The 19,960-nt window shown below is 38.8% G+C and overlaps 1 protein-coding gene across 6 annotated transcripts in view; it reads left to right on the top strand.

Moving 5' to 3' along the window:
- Window positions 1-19,960, top strand: part of CNOT1 (CCR4-NOT transcription complex subunit 1) — a 121,535-nt gene that overhangs the window by 92,461 nt on the left and 9,114 nt on the right. For 3 of the 6 annotated variants that reach the window (XM_049786117.1, XM_049786118.1, XM_049786116.1), the window contains exons 32-43: window positions 557-697; window positions 786-890; window positions 1,386-1,505; window positions 2,723-2,914; window positions 4,523-4,665; window positions 5,737-5,845; window positions 5,945-6,114; window positions 7,155-7,386; window positions 9,841-10,089; window positions 11,162-11,325; window positions 11,496-11,613; window positions 13,225-13,326. In XM_049786117.1, the coding sequence (XP_049642074.1) occupies window positions 557-697; window positions 786-890; window positions 1,386-1,505; window positions 2,723-2,914; window positions 4,523-4,665; window positions 5,737-5,845; window positions 5,945-6,114; window positions 7,155-7,386; window positions 9,841-10,089; window positions 11,162-11,325; window positions 11,496-11,613; window positions 13,225-13,326 (1,845 nt within the window). Of the gene's footprint in view, window positions 1-556; window positions 698-785; window positions 891-1,385; window positions 1,506-2,722; window positions 2,915-4,522; window positions 4,666-5,736; window positions 5,846-5,944; window positions 6,115-7,154; window positions 7,408-9,840; window positions 10,090-11,161; window positions 11,326-11,495; window positions 11,614-13,224; window positions 13,327-19,960 lie in introns of all 6 variants that reach the window. The other 3 variants (XM_049786114.1, XM_049786115.1, XM_049786113.1) reach the window with 1 other exon arrangement.

Raw genomic sequence — 19,960 nt, 5'->3', positions numbered from 1 at the left:
TTTTAGTACAGAACTTAACCACTCCTGTTTTGAGTATTTTTTGTTCGCTTTGAGTGAGCATTTTCACTCATTTGTCATTGTCGTTGTTTGTTGACTTCCTTGTAGATTGTAAATAGGGGAAGCGTTTTGTCTTTTGTTTATTATGGTAACCTCAGTGGACGGGTTGACAGGTAGTAGATAATCAAATATCTATTGCTTTACGGAAGCGATATTTTTGAAAGATTCACATTTTGATTACCATGACGTAGACTATAATAGTTCAAAAAGATTTAAAGCAACATTTCATTATACAAGTATATACTCCTTTAGAACAATTCAGTTTTTAATTTTCTGTCTCACTCCTTTCATATTGTTAACTGTCTGCATCACAGCGTGGCTAGATGTTAAGGATGAATGGCATCTTTATCTTACTGATAAAGGGCATTATTGTTAGGGTCATAAATCAGTAAGTATAGATAGCAAGAGAACTTTTAAATTGGTTTGGATTTTACACTTTTTATTATCCTATCCTTTATTTTTTCCACAAAATACTAAATCTTTTTGTTTTTCTTAATAGGCTGCATCTCCACAACAGAGAGAAATGATGGATCAGGCAGCTGCTCAGTTAGCTCAGGATAATTGTGAATTGGCTTGCTGTTTTATTCAGAAAACTGCAGTGGAGAAAGCAGGCCCTGAGATGGATAAGAGATTAGCAACTGTAAGTGTTAAATATTTGCCTTTGAGTTTATTTTCCCTTTAAGAAAATACCTCATAACAAGAACCTCAGTGACTTTTCTTATTTGCAGGAATTTGAGCTGAGAAAACACGCTAGGCAAGAAGGGCGAAGGTACTGCGATCCAGTTGTACTAACATACCAAGCTGAACGAATGCCAGAGCAAATCAGGCTGAAAGTGAGAATTGGTGTTTCTGTATCTCTCTCTGTCCTGTTTCTTTATTCCTTTTTACTTAGCCAGGACTAAGACAGTGGGCTTAATGTTTCAGAGAAAACATTTCAAATTTTTTAGCATTTAGTGAAACAGAGCTTTTGCATCTCTAGTACTTTCATTGTTGAACTGCTATAATAAAAAATTAATGTGTCCATTTGGTTTTCTGTTTTACACCTTGGTCTTTTAGTGTTCACTATGTATTACTAGTTGCTTATTGGTAAGAAGATGGCGAGAAATTGGATTGCTTATATTAGCTCCAAGGCAGGATTGCACAGGTGTAGTAATTTCAGGAAAAGCCTGTTTCAATGAGGGAAACTGACATGACTCAGTATAATGGTGATCCTTCTGAATTGGGTGTATTTCAGAATTCTGTGCTTGCTTATATGCAAACTTTCCACTTTCAAATACAAAATCTTTGTGAAAGAGCATTTTTATTAATGTAGGTTTTCTTCTTTCTAGGTTGGTGGTGTAGACCCAAAGCAGTTGGCTGTTTATGAAGAATTTGCACGTAATGTGCCTGGCTTCTTGCCTACAAATGATTTAAGTCAACCCACAGGATTTTTAGCTCAGCCCATGAAGGTAAATCCTTGCTTACATTTATTATTTTTTTTATGTGTTGTTTAATGGAATGGTTTTGTCAGTTATCATTTGCTTTTTGTGTGCTGTAATTTACAGGGAACAACTACCTATGGCTGTTGAATATAGGTTTCTTTGTTTCAGATCCATATGGTTTAAACGGTCCCCCCCCCCTTTTTTTTTTTGGGCAGTGCGTAGGGATTACTCCTAGCTTTGTGCTCAGAACTCACTACTGGTAGACTTGGCAGACCATTTGGGATGCCAGAGATCGAACCAGGATTGCTCCCATGCAAGGCAAACAGCCCACCCTCCTTTTTTTTTTGGTTTTTAAATCCATGTCTTTGACTCACTTTTTGTCCTCTTAATTGAAACAGTTTGCCTGGTAACTTCATGATTTCGGAAGAATCTTTTGAATCAGTTATTTGTCAAAAAGCTGAAAATATGTAGGAAGACATTTAATTTCTCAATCATTTGAGCACTGTTGTCCAGTTGAATTCTTCAGGCCTCCTCCCCCCCCCCCAAAGACAGTATGTCTCATATGACCATAATACATCCATTGAAGTCATGAAGTTAACACTGACAAAAATTATTACCATCTTGATGGGATGTGGTGTTGTGATATTGACTGAGACTTGACCATGAATAACTTTATAACTATTCAATCAAAAATAGATGAATAATTTTGCAAAAACAAAAATAAATTACTATCAAGGCCTTAGGTCATACTCAATTTTTCATCAGATCCTTGCCTATTCACTACTGTGGCCTTATTTAACTTTATCCAATAAGTTCTTAGGAATAGATTCTGATACCAATATCACAGACAATGTGCTATATAGTATCCTCTGCTTTTATGCATAGGCTGTTGGACAAAACATAATTTTCAGTGTTTAGATTACTTTTACAGACTGTGCAGATGACTTAAGGGGTGGGGTGTTTTGTCATCAGTGTATTTGTTCATTTTCTTTTAGCACTTAATTATGTTGCTGTCTGCCAGGTTTCTGATCTCAAATATAAACAATCCCACCAAACAGCATTAAAGTTAATATTCTCATGGATGGGAATGGAAGAGGAGGTCTTCCATGATCTGATGGAAAAAAAATTAAAGATAATAAGCATGCTAAGAAACTTGTATATGACTGAAAAACTCTTATTTATTTATTTATTTATTTATTTATTTATTTATTTACCTTATTGATTTGTTTCCTTCTCTAAAATAGCAAGCTTGGGCAACGGATGATGTAGCTCAGATTTATGATAAGTGCATTACAGAACTGGAGCAGCACTTACACGCTATTCCACCAGCTCTGGCCATGAATCCTCAAGCTCAGGCTCTCAGAAATCTTTTGGAGGTTGTAGTATTATCTCGAAACTCTCGGGATGCCATTGCTGCTCTTGGATTGCTCCAGAAGGTTAGTTCTTGAACTGATAACTTTCTTAAGATGCATTTATTACCTGGTGATGAACCCAGCATCTGGTTACTTGTCATGCTTATGATTGTTTTGTTTTGGGGCCATGCCTGGCGGTTCTCAGGGTTAGGTTATTTTCTGGCTCTCTGCTTAGGAATTGCTCCTGGCTGACTCAGGACCATAATGGGATACTTGGTATCCAAACTGGGTAGCCTGCATGCAAGGCAAACATCCTGCCTACTATCATCTCACCCCGTGTTTAAAACTTTTTTGTTTGTTTTGTGTTTTGTTTTTGGCCACACCCGGTGGCAACACTAGGGTTACTCCTGGCTCTGCTTATAAATTGCTCCTGGCAAGCTTGGGGAACCGACCATATGGGATGCTTGGGATCGAACCGAGGTCTGTCCCGGGTCAGTAGCAATCAAGGCAAACGCTCTATCACTATGCTATCACTCTGGCCCATGTTTAAGATTTTAAAGATAGTTTACTCACAGCAGTTGACATTGTGAGATGGGATATAGTGGAGCAGAAATAGTCTTTGATTGGGTGCAAAGGGAATGGGAGGTATAGGAACAGGGGTATCTGATATCAGGGATTGAATTTAGGGCCTCATCTCTATTAACTATGTGCTCTTTCACTTGAGCTATCACCAGATTTTAGCAAGTTCTTTACTAGATTAATCAGTAAATTATTTTCCCCCGTCAAGTTATGACAGGGACTAGAGAAAAATAACTATGGGTGGAGTACACAAGCTTTGCATGGAAGATCAGATTTGAACCCAAGTCCAAACCTGGAGTAGTAGCTTCTGAGTACCACAAAGTATGGCCTCATAACAACAATCCAAGAAGTTGTAGTGATTAAAATAGTCACAAAGTGAAATCCCTTTCTTATTTTTCTTGCTTATTAAGATTTTTCTGGAAAAAAGATTATTTAAGGAAACCACCCCTATCCTGATTCCTTTGTCTTTCTTTTTTTCCCCAAGGTGTGCCCCCCCCCCCCCTTTGGTGTGTATTTAAGAAACTTTCAAAGATATTCTTGGTACAGTAGGATAGATGGGGGGAGAGGAGCACTGAATTTTGAGTCCATTGGTGTGGCCTTTATAACAATGAAGAGCATAGTGTTAGCATAAACTAGAGTTTGGATTTGGAAGTTTATTTTTACTTACTATGGTCTAGGCAGTGGTCGGCAACCTGCAGCTCTCGAGCCACATCGGCTCTTTGCACTTTTAATTTGGCTCTTCTGTGTGCCGGGCGGCCGCTCCAGGAGTCGGAGTCAGGACTCTGCTCCTAGCCTCTGTCAGTGCGTGCCCTATGTGGCTCTCAAAAATAAATTTCAATCATGGTTTTGGTGAGATTTGGCACCGTTGAAAAAAAATGTTGCCGACCACTGGTCTAGGGGGACAGGGTGGGTGGGGCATCATGTGTTATTAGAGATAAGCTGAGGTCTCTGGTTTGCAAAGCATGGATTAGTCTACTTGAACCCCCCAAAGGATATTTTTTTAAGTAGGCAGATTGTTAGTTCAAGGCTTTAGAAGTTATTTATTGTTTGCATTAGGTTTGGTTTCTTTGATAGTTATGCTGAGTATTATATTTCCCGTAATTTCTTCCATAGGCTGTAGAGGGTTTATTAGATGCCACGAGTGGTGCTGATGCTGACCTACTGTTGCGTTATAGAGAGTGCCACCTCTTGGTGCTAAAAGGTCTTCAAGATGGCCGAGCATATGGATCTCCCTGGTGTAATAAACAGATCACAAGGTCAGTTATTGTATTAGAAAAGTAGTCCTTATTGGACTGTCTTCTGATGTGCATATCCAGTGTTTGCACTTTTTTTCTGGAAATGTATGTGTGATATTTGGAATTCCTAAATCTTAAGTATTTAGACCGGTTTTCTATCTGGTATTCACAATTCATGTAGAGAAATAAGTTATATATCATTATCAGTGGTTTCTATTTTCTTTGCCTAGAAGTTTTTTTCGGAGGTAGGGGTGGGGTCACACCTGACGGTCAGTGCTCAGGGTTTACTCTTGGCTCTGAGCTTAGAAATGGGTTGTGGCAGGCTCTGGGGACCATATGGGACGATGGGAATCGAACCAGGGTCTGTCATGTGTTGACCAAGTGCAAAGCAAACACTGCTGTGCTATTGCTCTGGCCCCACGGTTTTTGTTTGTTTGTATGTATGTATGTATGTATGTATGTATGTATGTATGTATGTATGTATGTATGTATGTATGTATGCATGCTTAGGGACTACTCCTGGCTATGCTCAGAAACCAGCCCCCGGCAGGCTCGGGGACAATATAGGATGCTGGGATTCGAACCACTATCCTTCTGCATGCAAGGCAAACTCCTTACCGTTGTGCTATCTCTCTGACCCTGAGTGGGGGGGGTGGGGTTGTAGGTTTTTTTATTTGTTTTGTTTTGTTTTGTTTTTGTTTAGTTTTGGTTTTTGGGTCACACCAGGCAGCGCCCAGGGGTTTCTCCTGGCTCCATGCTCAGAAATCTCTCCTGGCAGGCTTGGGGGACCATATGGGATTTGAACCACCGACCTTCTGCAGGCAAGGCAAATGCCATACCTCCATTCTATCTCTCCGGCCCCGGCCCTGAGGTTTTATATTTTTAAATAGATGGAGTGCTTTGGGATCAAGCTTTAGTTTTAATAGTGTTCTAATAAATTACTAGCTTTTAATTTAGGCCATGGTTTATATTTCTTCTTAAGGTGTTCTTAATTTTTAATAAAACAATGCTGTTGAATAAAATGTGCTTTTATTTTTCCTTCATGTTTTTCATTATAGTTAGCTCATGTAAATATATACTGTTTTTTTCTAGGTGCCTAATTGAGTGTCGGGATGAGTATAAATACAATGTGGAGGCTGTGGATTTACTAGTTCGCAATCACTTGGTTAATATGCAGCAATATGATCTTCATCTAGCTCAGGTATGGAAGGAATTTATTGAAATAGTAAAAGGAGCCCTAATTGCAGGAAACTGTGTTATAAATATTGTCTTTCTGATATTGTGCTTTCTGTGTTGTCAGTCAATGGAGAATGGTTTAAACTACATGGCGGTGGCATTTGCTATGCAATTAGTAAAAATCTTGCTGGTGGATGAAAGAAGTGTCACCCATGTTACTGAGGCAGATCTGTTCCACACCATTGAGACCCTCATGAGGATTAATGCTCACTCCAGAGGCAATGCTCCAGAAGGGTGAGGATAAAGTACTTGGGGGTCCCAGTGTTTACAACAATCAGTGAAACCTTTAGTAATGATTATAGACTTATTAACATGTTATAACTATCAGCAATATAAAGGAAGCTCTTTAGTGAGCCTACTAGTACCACTTGAAGAATGAAACCTTAATTGCTAAGCTTTCTTGATTTAGAGCAGTGCATAATTCACTGAACATATTGTCAGAGTCCTATTTGGCACTCATACTGAAAAATCTGCTTTTGTAGGGGAGATAGCACAAGGGGTAGAGAACTTGCTTTGCATGCAGCTGACCCAGATTTGATTTCCTAGTAGGAGTTATCCCTGACCACAGAGCTAGGCGCAATTCTTGAATACTGCTGGATGTGGCCCAACATCAAAACCAAATACCTGCTCTTGTAAAATACAGAAATACTACCTTGAACTGTACTTTTAAATGGCTCATATTTTAGATATGCAGTGAATTATTTTAAATATGAATATCTGCTCATTCATATTTTAGTGGGGACCCCTTTTAGTTCACTCAAAGACCTAAGAACCAAGGTTAGTAATCTACATGATATATTTTCATTTATACTAATGTGAAGAGACCAAGAGTAGGGTTTTTTTTTTTTTTTTTTTTTGTCTTTTTGTTTTGTGTATGTTTGTATGTTTTAATAAGTCTTTTTGAATCACCATGAGACACATTTAAAAAGTTGTTGATGGGGGTCAGAGTGATAGCATAGCAGGTAGGGTGTTTGCCTTGCATGTGGCCAACTAGGTTTGATCCTTGGCATATCTCATGGTCCCCAAGCACTACTGTCAGAATGACCCCTGAGCACAGAGCCAGGAGTAGCCACAGTTGTGGCTCAAAACCAAAAAATATTGTTGATGGTTGAATTTCATGCCATGTCCCAACATTCATCTGAGGGTAATTTTGTTTTAATATAAAATTGGTAATATGTTCATTACTTTGATTTCTTTTAAAAGAAGGAAACTGTCTAGCTAATGATGGAAATCACAACCATAGACTGATACTCACTTTGGATTTATTGTGTTAGATTACCTCAGCTGATGGAAGTAATACGATCCAATTATGAAGCAATGATTGATCGTGCTCATGGAGGCCCTAACTTTATGATGCATTCTGGGATCTCTCAAGCCTCAGAGTATGATGATCCTCCAGGCCTGAGGGAGAAGGCAGAGTATCTTCTGAGGGAATGGGTGAATCTCTACCATTCAGCAGCAGCTGGCCGTGACAGTACCAAAGCTTTCTCTGCGTTTGTTGGACAGGTAGAGCTTTTGGAAAGAAAGGTGCTTTTTATTCAACATAAGTAGGGTGTGATACCTCCAGTATTAAAATTTAGTATTTTTTACCTGTGGTCAGACACTTACCTCCATACTCATGTAAATCAAACGTAATTGCCCTATAAATTGATCTCTCTTGTTTCCTCATCATTGGAAAAGTCAGCATTCCTCATCTCTTAATCTATTGATACCACTTCAATTGTCACCACTACAAAGTACAGTGGGTCAGATAATTATTAAGATAAAATTTGACATTCTATGCTCAGTGATGGAATTATTGGCTAATTTAAGACATGCCTATAGTGCATATTTAGGGGAAAATACAGCAACACAGGAAGCTTGAGAGATAGTTCAACGGACAAGTGCTTGCTGGTTTGAATTCTGAACACCATATATGGTCGTTTAAGTACTGCCAGGGATTATACCTGAGCATTGCAAGTTATGGTCCCACTTGTACACTTCCCTCAAGAACTGGGGGAGGGACCAGAGAAATAGCACAGCAGTAAGGGGTCTGCCTTGCACGCAGCTGATCCAGGACAGACAGGCAGTTCAAGTCCTGGCATCCCTATATGGTCCCGAGTCTGCCAGGAGCAATTTGAGTGCAGAACCAGTAGTGACCCCAAAACAAAAGAAAAGAAAAAAGGGGAGGGGGAAATGTATTGAAATGGTAGTGCTTTTTAGTATACAAAATCTGATTAATATGCTCTGGGAACCAATCTGTATTTTTATTCCATTTTATTGAGTTTTGGTGTTAGGAAATCAAGCCAGAGCTAACAATTAGGCTTGACTATATGTGAACAGGATGAACAGGAAAACTGTAAGAACAAAGCTATAAAATCATTTATCACTTTGTTCTGATTATAATTGAACACTGAGCTGCTGTGAGGGCTTATGTATGACTAGTTATCAATTTGTCCTATTCCTAGTATTCTCACTAGAGTAGTTTTTCTGAATTGGCCTTGAATTTCTTCAGAATTTTTATTTGTGCAGGGAAAAGTATTATGAGATTGATAGTATGTTTCTTAGCATTGATACCAAAGTTTAGCTATGACACCAACTAGATCTTTAGCAAATGAATGACAATTGAATGTGGAAAAGCTGATTTGAATTTTTAAATTTGTTAGAAACTAGATTTACCTTTCAAGGTTACTTAGTAAGTTTTACTAAGTAATTTCTCACCTAAGAGAATTCAAGAAATCATAAAATATATTTTATTGAAAAGCCATTAGTGCTTGTTTCTAGTTCGATTTCTAATTTGAATGGAAACATTTTTAATTATTTTTGTGATCATCAGTATTTCATGGGTATGGATGTGGCACACGTCTTTCTTAGCTCTTGATCTGCTAACTTGTTTTTTGTCTCCTCTGTTTGAAAATAATTATGTGCTTTTTTCCTTTTACATCCTTTGGAGAATTTTTCCCCCTATCTTTTGATGAAATAATATGTCCTCATGTCTTTACTTTTTCAGATTTTCAGTATACAGAATTCCTTTTTTTGACCTTGATTAGGGCACATAATTGTCAAATTAGTTGTTTTGTTGCATATTAAGAGACAGTGAAGTTATTTTAAAATTTCCAAGCATGCTTTATGGACTTTATTTATTTAATACTTATCGTCCTCTGTAGTTAATGCTTGCTTGCCTTACTAACTTTATACTAGCTACATAACTTTCTATGATACATTTCCAGGTTATATCATAATATTATCCTTAGATGAGCTCTCCTTTTCATTTAATTTATACCAAAGTAACAATTCATATCAAAGTAGCTGAATATGCATGTGGGTATTTTCATCTGATACCTACATATTTAATTTTCTGGCATAACTAGTTGGAGTTCTAAAAACTGTATAATTGGAGAAAATGATCTTAAGTTTTTTTTTTTGTTTGTTTGTTTGTTTTTTGTTTTTGGGCCACACCCGGTTATGCTCAGGGGTTACTCCTGGCTATGCGCTCAGAAGTTGCTCCTGGCTTGGGGGACCATATGGGACACCAGGAGGGGGATCGAACCGCGGTCCATCCAAGGCTAGCGCAGGCAAGGCAGGCACCTTACCTCTAGCGCCACCGCCCGCCCCTGATCTTAAGTTTTGTGAGAAAGCAAAGTATGTGTAATTTAATCTCCTTTAGGGGAAAATTGCATTAACCAAAATGTCTTAATATGACCATATTACTAAAATTTTGTTTAATTTGTATAACTTCCAAAATTACTTATAGATTGCTGCTTAGAATAGCCATGTTATTGTCTTTCCAATTTCTATTTTGCGTATTATCCATTAAAGTTAATTTTCATACTTTTTTAAAAAACAAAGTAACTTAGAATTATGATAATAGTAATAAATGAAATGAGAATACCTCTTAATATGAACATTAGATTTATTTGGGTATATCATCTCATATGGTTCTTCTTTCCATTTTTAAAAAATTTTTTATTCCCATGATAGATGCATCAGCAAGGAATCCTGAAGACTGATGACCTCATAACAAGGTTCTTTCGTCTGTGTACTGAAATGTGTGTTGAAATCAGTTACCGTGCTCAGGCAGAGCAGCAGCACAATCCTGCTGCTAATCCCACCATGATCCGAGCCAAATGCTATCACAACCTGGATGCCTTTGTCAGACTCATTGCACTACTAGTAAAGCACTCAGGGGAAGCCACCAACACTGTCACCAAGATAAATCTGCTGAACAAGGTGCACAACTTTTTCCATATGGAGCGACAGAATTGAACCTGGGTGAACTGCTTGTTAAGCAAATGCCTTATCTACTGTGTTCACTTCAGCCTATGGACTAAATATTAAATATATAAGTAACAGTCAATGAATTTAAAGAGTGATGACAGGAAAACCCACAATGTATTTTAGCATGTTTGTTTGTTAATGAGTACACTGATTTTCTAGAAGTTGGGGACTATGAATTGTATCCCAATACACATAATCACTTAAGAGTGAGGTGGCTGGTAATGTCCGGCATAGATATCCAGTGACATTGAAATCATTATTTGGGTTTTCTGGGAAATAATTACATAAGAATAAAAAGTACAGTACAATTTTCCTTTTACTTATACAGTGGAATTACTAGAAATCTGAACATCAGAACTGCAATTTATGTTTTAAAAGCAAACTAAGTTTGATCTTGAGTAATTGCAGATGGGTTATGTTCTCTTCACTACACAGTGAGAAAATGGGACGGTTTATATATAGTACAGGACAGTTTTTTGAGGTATTTCAGCAGCCCAACAGTTTTCCAATCCCATTCTACCAAAAGGCCAAGAGAACAATTGCTTCTTTTCTTCATGTCAGACCAGAGGGAAAAAACCCTACATTGTGTTACACATAATACAACATGCATAATACACAAATATAACATGTCGTACTGGTTTACACAAACACAAAACTGAGACTGACTGTGCCGTGGAAGGAGTATCCAGTGTACTGTGATGGAGAGAGAATGATACATTATTGTAGAATGGTATTTTAATTTAAGCTTTGAAACAATATAAAATGGTACTCCTAAAGCTTACTGTTGTTACCTTTTGTTGAACAGATTGGAGAGGCCAGATATTTATGGAGATTATACTTTTCTGATCCAACATATTGGAATTTAGCACACACGAAAAAGCCAGTAATGCTAATATATGGTCCTTTCAGCTGCTGGCATAGAATGTATTCAGATTATTTGTCTTGTTAGATTAAGGAAGACAAGGTAAAAACATATTACCATAAAGTCAAAATGCCTTACAAGCCTTTTTATGTGTACCCACAGGTCCTTGGTATAGTAGTGGGAGTTCTCCTGCAGGATCATGATGTTCGGCAAAGTGAATTTCAGCAACTTCCCTATCACCGAATATTTATAATGCTGCTCTTGGAACTCAATGCACCTGAGCATGTATTGGAAACGATTAATTTCCAGACACTTACAGCTTTCTGGTGAGTGCTTTTTAGTTCAGTAGTGATAACCTTTGCTACATTTGTGTACTAGAATTGAAGAAATAAACCTCTTGGATTTGAGGCATGTTGAATTTTAACACAGCTTGCATGCTTTCTCCTTATATTTATGTGTACACTATATTTAAGCTGGACTGTGCTTCTTTTTACAGCAATACATTCCACATCTTGAGGCCTACCAAAGCTCCTGGCTTTGTGTATGCCTGGCTTGAACTGATCTCCCATCGGATATTTATTGCAAGAATGCTGGCACATACGCCACAGCAGAAGGTGTGGCTGCAGTTTATCTCCTTCCTACAGCTGAAGACTGTAACTACTTGGGGCTAATTAGCACTGCCTATAGGTTTCTCAGTCAGTTTGTAGTAATTGTACTTCTTTCAGTGTACTTTGGAATTTGATGTTGAGAGAGGCACAAGTAATTTGCCGCTGTGTAAAGCCACAATCTATTTTAAGCCATCTATGTCAGTCTCTTAATGTTCCTTTTAAGAGAAGCTAAAATCTTAGAACACTGCAGATGCCTGTATAAAATTCTGGGTGATAGACAGTTGAGGGATAATCAGTAGTTTCTACTGTATTTGAAAAAAGTAGGATTAAGTTGTAGTACAGAGGTTAAAGAGGTTCTAGTTAACATAAGAAGGTCTTTTATAATTGACAAATGAGTATGGTAGTGACAGTATCCTTGTTTGAAGGATTTGACTTTGCAGCTCAAAAGTGGCTGTCTAATGGTTGCTATATACTTGACAAAAGAAATGAAATGCCGGGGGCCGGAGAGATAGCATGGAGGTAAGGCGTTTGCCTTTCATGCAGAAGGTCATCAGTTCGAATCCCGGCGTCCCATATGGTCCCCCGTGCCTGCCAGGAGCAATTTCTGAGCCTGGAGCCAGGAATAACCCCTGAGCACTGCCAGGTGTGACCCAAAAAAAAAAAAAAAAAAAAAAAAAAAGAAATGAAAAGCCTTTAAGGAACTTTTTTTTTTTTTTTGGTGGTTGTTTTTGAAATGCATTTCAGAAGGAGAGAATGCAATATAGTACAGAAAATTATTCAAAAAATGAACATAATTAGTGTTAATGAGATGTGAGTAGGTCAACTTAGTCTGAAAATAAAACATTTGTGTTGTAAAACGGATGAGGTAGTTATTTGCTTGAAGAATGGAATGAGAAATGATTGTAGGAACTGGGGAATTGCTGCTGCTACTGCTGCTGCTACTGCTGCTGCTGCTACCACCAGTACTACCACTACTACCACTACTACCACTATTCAGTGCATGTGTGTCTGGGCTTGATCCCCAGAAACAGGTGATTGAAAATTGGGGCTATGGCTCTGGTGATCACAGTGAATAATGTGTAGCTGGTACAGGTCAGGTGTGTTGGAGTGGAGGTGGGCATTTTACTATAAGACTAGCCCCTGGTCCCTAATATGTGGCAGGAAAATTTGTGGGTGGGAAGTGTTAAGATCAAGGAATCAAAACAGATTAGTTAATTTCTTGTTAGGGTTGTCTTTTTGTATTCATGAAATTCCCTCAAAATTCCCTTCTCCTAAATTTTGCTTCAGGCACAAGGGCTTACATATATGTTCTGGAATTTCTGGAACCAGTTTCAAATAACATTCTCCCATCTTCTGTTATTACTTGCTTTTATTTGTTTTAAATAGTAGGCATACCCTTGAACCTGGGACTTGCAGTCATGTACTCCAGCCCTTTGAATTATGTCTCCAGCTCACTCCCAATTTTTAATTTCCAGTCTTTAAGAGAGGTGCCTAAAAGTGTATAGTTATAGTAGTATAAATAATTATAATACAGTTATAGTATAGCTGCTTATGTGATTTATTTTGGTAGTACAATAGCAGCTGAGTATATTTATGATATGTGTACATTTCTTTCAGGGATGGCCTATGTATGCACAGCTACTGATTGACTTATTCAAATATTTAGCACCTTTCCTTAGAAATGTGGAACTCACCAAACCTATGCAAATCCTCTATAAGGTAATTAATTTGGATTTATACATTAAAATAATTAAATTTAAAAAATACTTTGAACTGCGATCAAAGGTGTCTATATAATCAGTCCTTATTCAAGATATATTAGTGACTGTTGTAGGGCATAGGTGAATAACTATTCCTCTCCTGTTATATTTTTCATTCTGTGCAATTTTGGCAGTTGCATATTTGGATCTCTAGATTTTATCTGCATTTTATTGTTTGCTTAATGAGATTTTGCTCTATCAGGATAATCTCTTTTGTAATTTTCTTCTTATAGTCTGTTGGATTCTCCCAATATTTTTGTAATTTTGTAATTTTGTAATTTTCTTCTTATAGTCTTCCCTTATATTTCTGTTGGATTCTCCCAATATTTTTGGATCATACCTGGTGATGCTCAGGGGTTACTCCTGGGCTTTGCACTTAGGAATTGCTCTTGGTACTTGCAGGATCACATGGCATGCCAGGAATAACCTGAGTCAGCTGTGTGCAAGACAAGTACCCTACCTGCTTCACTTTCTCTCCCTGCTGCTCTCTGAGTTTATTTTAATAGCAGTAAATGGTTCTGTATGTAAGCCCTTTAGATATATACCCAGACATCTCCTCTGGTCATAATCCGTTTTCATTTAGGTACTATAATTTACAATACTGTTAAATAGAACAATGTTCTTATACCATACTCACCACCTGTTCCCCTACCAATGTCATTAGGCTCTCCCTTCCAACCCTCAAAGTAAACTGTTCTGTAGACTCAGGGTCTGTTATCATTGAGAGAGATGCATATCTCTTTGACTTGACTCATCTTGATGCCCTTATTTCTATCACATGGCATCTAATTGCAGGATTTCCTCTTTTTTTTTTTTTAAAGCTGAGTAGTAGTTCAGTTCATAATGTGGACAATTTCTTTATTCATCTTAGGTGTTTGAGTTCCAGATCTTGGCTATTGTGAACAGCTTTTTTGATGTAGAATGCAAATAATTTTGAATATGATTTTGGGGGGCTTTTGTGTAACAAGTATTAAAATCACTAGCTCATGTAGAAGCTCGACTTTCCTTGAGAACTCTCCATATAATTGAATCAGATGATGTTCCCACCAATGGTGGGTGAGGTTTCTTTTTTTACTGCATCCCTGCTAGTTCATAATATTTCTACTCTTCTTGATGGCCTTACTAGTTTGAAGTGATTTTTCATTATTTGTATTTTCATTTGTGATGAAGAGTTCTTTTATATATACTTATTGATGATTTATATTATATATATGTGTATTGAAAAATTTTGTTCCACCCATATGCACATCTTTCAGGAGGAGGATGGTGGTCTTTATTTGGTTAAGTTTAGAGTTATTTTGGATATTAGCCCTTTATATGGCAGGTAACTATTTTCTCCCAGCCATTAAGTTTTTGTTTTGTTTTGATTTTTAATTCTAGTAATTTATTTTGCTATTCAGAGGCTTCTTCTTTTACGTATGTAGTTTCATTTGCTATTTTTGTTCTTGTTTGCCTGCCTAAGCAATAACATTGAATCCTTGAAGGTTCCTCTAGAGTCAGTTTCCCTAGGTTTCTGTGTATATTTTCCTCCATGTATTTTATCAACTCAGGTCTAATATTTAGGTCTCTAATTCATTTTCATTATGGATTTATGGTGTGAGATAGGAATTCAGATTCTTCTTCTTCTTTTTTTTTTCTTCCATTTTCTTTCCAAAAACCACAGGCTAACTAGTTTTCCCAACAACATATGTTAGACCCTAGTACAAGGGTCAAGGCACTTTCCCTGCATGTGGTATGATCCCGAGCACCACATAAGGTTCTCCAAGCACTGCTGAGAGTGATTGAGAGCCAGACATAAGCCCTGAGCACTTCCTGAGGGTCTCTCCACCCCAATCTGCCTCCACCACCTCATGCAGCTCTGTTTGTTGCCCTCCAGTGCAAAGAGATCCAGCAGCATTTGTACAAGAGATTTTCCATGCTTCACTTAGATTCCTAGGCTCTGTGTCAAAGATTAGCTGTCCTTAGACTTGAGGGTCTGTCCCAAGGCCCTTAGTCTAGTCTGTTGATTGATCTGAGTCCACTTTTATTGAAGTGCCACAGTCAGACACACACACGTATGTTATTAACTTTTTTTTTTTTTTTTTGGTTTTTGGGCCATACCCGGTGACGCTCAGGGGTTACTCCTGGCTATGTGCTCAGAATTCGCTCCTGGCTTGGGGTACCATATGGGAAGCCGGGGGATCGAACTGTGGTCCGTCCTAGGCTAGTGCCGGCAAGGCAGACAGACACCTTATCTCTAGCGCCACCGAGCTGGCCCCACATTTTATTAACTTCACATGATCACCTCAGAATATTTTATGCTACCCAAATTATTTTTTACATCTTTTCCATGGGATTAGCCAGAACTTTTATTGTTTACGGACCACACCCAGCAGCAGACAGGTTATTCCTGTCTCTGTGCTCAGAAATTACTCCTGGCAGGCTTGGAGAACCATATGGGATACTAGGAATCGAACCCAGCTTAGATGTGTACAAGGCAAACACTCCAAATCAGAATGTTTTATATGTAACCTGCTTCATCTTCAAAATTAACAGTTCTCTTGTTTGCATCTCTCTGAGAATTAATCTCTAGAAACTAGAAGCTTCTCACCTAAAACAATCCAGAACTTTACTATTATAAATTTCCCTTAAGAATGTCAGAAGGATGGGGCCGGAGAGATAGCATGGAGGTAAGGTGTTTGCCTTGCGTCCCGAAGGACGTTGGTGGTTTGAACTCCGGCATCCTATATGGTCCCCTGAGCCTGCCAGGGGCGATTCCTGAGCGTAGAGCTAGGAGTGACCCCTGAACATTGCCGAGTGTGACCCAGAAACCAAAAAAAAAGTCAGAAGGTGCTCACACCTAAATTTGACTAACAGGGGGTTGGGGGTGGGGAGAATGTCAGAAGGGTGCCGGAGAGATAGCATGGAGGTAGAGCATTCGAATCCTGGCATCTCAAATGGTTCCTTGTGCCTGCCAGGGGCAATTTCTGAGCACAGAGCCAGGAGTAACTAACCCCTGAGTGCTGCTGGGTGTCCTCCCCCCCGCCCCCCCCCAAAAAAAAACCCAAAAAAAGAATGTTAGACTGGCCAGAGTAGGGCGTTTTTGCCTTGCACATGGCCGACCCTGGACAGACCCGGTTTCAATTCTTTGCATCCATATAGTTCCCAAAGCCTGCCAGGAGCAATACCTGAGCACTGCTGGTGTGGCCCAAAAAGAGTCAGATCTTTTGTCTGGAGACCTGTGTCAATCTGAACAGTGTGCTATTATTTATATGTACATAAACTTTCTAATAGTGATACAGTCTTGATTACTCTGTCTTTATAAGTTGGGTAAAGAAAAACCTTCCATGTTCCTTTTTCCCAGAATTGCTTTGGCTTTTTGGTGATAGGGGTGTTAACCGCTTTTAAAAATTATTGCCAATTTTTCATTGAATCTGTGTATGCTTTTTAGTAATATTAAATGTAAGTCCTTTCAATCCATGAATTAGGGCATAGGTTTCTTTTTGGTTTGGTTTTTGAATTTTTAGGCCACATCCGGAGCCCCTTTAGGTTTTACTCCAGGTAGACTCCTGGGAGGCCAGGAACCAAAATCCAGGACAACCACATGCAAGGCAAATGCCCTATCTGTTATGCTATCATTCTAAGTCCTCCTTTTTCGTGAGTGCATGCTTGCAAGTGATATGCTCAAGGGTTACTCCTGGCTATGAGCACAGAAATCGCTCCTGGCGGCGTGGGGACCATATGGGACACCAGAGGATCAAACCACAGTCCATCCTAGGTTAGCTTAGCGCGTGCAAGGCAAATGCCCTACGCCACTGCTCCGGCCCTCCATTTTCTTTTAAAAGTGATTTATACTTACCTTTTTGTTTCTAGGCCATGCCCAGGGATCATTCTTGTTGGTCATGGGGACCATATTGGGGTGCCAGGGATCAAATCTAGGTCAGCCACATGCAAGGCCTACCTGCTGTTTTGCTCTGGCTCTATAATAGTTTTTCATATCCTTTGTTGATTTCCAGGTACCAAGTATTTGATTGGGAAGAGGGGGGAAGCACAGTTGTGAATAGAAATTTATTTTAAATTTCTGTCTTGGAGCCTGAGCGATAGCATAGCGGCTAGGGTGTTTGCCTTGTACTCAGCCAACCTGGGGATCCAGGTTCAATTCCCGACATCCCATATGGTCCCATGCAATTCTGAGCACAGAGCCAGGAGTACCTCCTGAGCGCCACCTTTAATGTGTAAGTTAGTTTGAGAAAAAATTTTTTCTGAGAAATAATTTTAACAGTCAAAATTAGTTTTGTCGTATATAAGCAATTTTTTATTGTTTCAAGTTAATTTTTTGTTTTGTTTTGGACTGCACCTGGCTGTGCCTCAGGGCTTACTTTACTCTTCTGATTTGCTCAGGCAGGATTCAGCCATGACCTTGGGGATCTTATGGGATGTGTGAGAATGAATCCAGGTCATGAATTCAGGTCAGATGTGTCAGGACAAGCACCATACCAGCTGTATACTATCGCTCTGGGCCCTCCAACTTAACTTCTATTCAAGAAAGAAGCTTTATAAATGTAGCTTCTGGAAAATGGGGTTCGGGATGTTGGTGGGAACTTCTGAATATTCAGAACAAGAGTCCTGTGTGGGATTGAGCATACAACCAGTGTGGCCATGGACCTTTTCAAAATAATTTAAACCAAAAAAAGTTTGTGTTATTTTGACACACAAGCAGTGTTGGAGCATGGCATTACTGGGGATTGACTGGGATAGGAAGCTTATCTCTAGAGCTTAAATTGATATTGTGTGTGTGTGTGTTTTGGTTTTTGGGTGTGTGTGTGTGTTTTGAGGTTCATTTCCTCTGTGTGTGTGTTTGTTTTGGTTTTTGGGTGTGTGTTTGAGGTTCATTTCCTCCCAGTAAAGATAAAAGATACAATATGGTCATGGTTTATTCCAGGCTCTGTACTTGGTTTTCACTCCTGGCTGTTCTTGGTGATAATGTGGTACCATAAGTCATGCCCAGGCCTCCTCTGCTTCAGATATTTGATCTTTTCTGTCCTCGCATATCTATTGTAATGTCAATACTATGTCTTGATTGTAAGACTTAACTAAAAAAACTAGGATAATTAGGTAAAGTGATTTTTTTTTCAACTTTGCCATCTTTTGGACTGTACCTGGTGGTACTCAAGAGTTTAGTTTAACCTCTGTGTCTCTTAGGGATCACTTTTGGAGGTGCTCTGAGAACCATATGGGTTGCTGGTGATAGGATTTGTGTTGCATTACTTTCAAGCCAAGTGTCTTACCCTACCCCAGGTACTCCATCTTTCCAGCCCTCTTAGTATTTTGGCTGCTCTTTATCATTTGCTGTGCTTTTTAAAAACTATGCAGCCAATCATACTTCTGAAACATTGTTGAGATAAGATGGAGATTTCTTGATTCTGTACATCCATTTGAACCAGGCATCTTTTGGTGAATGAACATAGTTTGGGTCTTCCGCATTAGGTCTCTAGCCTTTGGTAGCATAGAATTTAGAACATTTTTGGTTATTTCCCTTAGATTTTCTTTTTTTGGGGAAGACATTATAATTAAGGGAATGCCCTTTAGCCATTGTATAATTTAAAAGGATCAGAAAAATAAAGAGAATTTTTTCCTTTTTTCCTCATGATTTTTCAGATAATGTAAAAGTCATTACTTGGCTGTTGAATTTTATTAAATATCTTTTGCATTCAGCATGTACCCTTTTTATGTTTTAATTTCATTAATTTTTAAGCATTTAAAATTGCATTTGCTTTTCTATATCATTGAGTCAATATACATAACTGATTTCCATTTCTAGTAAGATGTTTGTGTTCATAATTTTTCTGTCTGGTTTGGTATCAAGTTGAAAACAGCTTTTCCTTAAGTAAGGATTTGTCAATAGAGCCAGTAAAGTCTGGAGTTTTTTCAGGGGAAGTTTTTTTTTTAATATACTTTGATTCTTGGATCAGAGTGAGTGATTGCACAGTGGTAGGGTGTTTGCCTTAGACACAGAGGGACGGTGGTTCGAATCCCAGCATATCCCATGTGGTCCTCCGAGCCTGCCAGGAGCAATTTCTGAGTGTAGAGTCAGGAGTAACCTCTGGAGTGTAACCCAAAAACAAAAACGAAACAAAACACAATATACTTTGATTTCTTACCTTTTTTTTTTTTTTTGGGCCACACCCAGTAACGCTCAGGGGTTACTCCTGGCTATGTGCTCAGAAGTTGCTCCTGGCTTGGGGGACCATATGGGACACCGGGGGATCGAACCGCGGTCCCTCCAAGGTTAGCGCAGGCAAGGCAGGCACCTTACCTTTAGCGCCACCGCCCGGCCCCTTGATTTCTTACTTAAAATAAAAAACCTGCTCAGGGGGCCGGGTAGGTGGCGCTGGAGGTAAGGTGTCTGCCTTGCAAGCGCTAGCCAAGGAAGGACCGCGGTTCGATCCCCCGGCGTCCCATATGGTCCCCCCAAGCCAGGGGCGATTTCTGAGCACATAGCCAGGAGTAACCCCTGAGCGTCAAACGGGTGTGGCCCAAAAACCAAAAAAAAAAAAAAAAAAAAAAACCTGCTCAGGTTTTTTGTTTGGGTTCCTAAAAATTAAATGACTTGT

This window comes from Suncus etruscus, chromosome 14 (genome assembly GCF_024139225.1).
Source record: "Suncus etruscus isolate mSunEtr1 chromosome 14, mSunEtr1.pri.cur, whole genome shotgun sequence".
In the NCBI taxonomy this organism is placed as follows: domain Eukaryota; kingdom Metazoa; phylum Chordata; class Mammalia; order Eulipotyphla; family Soricidae; genus Suncus; species Suncus etruscus.
This window is presented reverse-complemented; position numbering and strand designations above follow the sequence as displayed.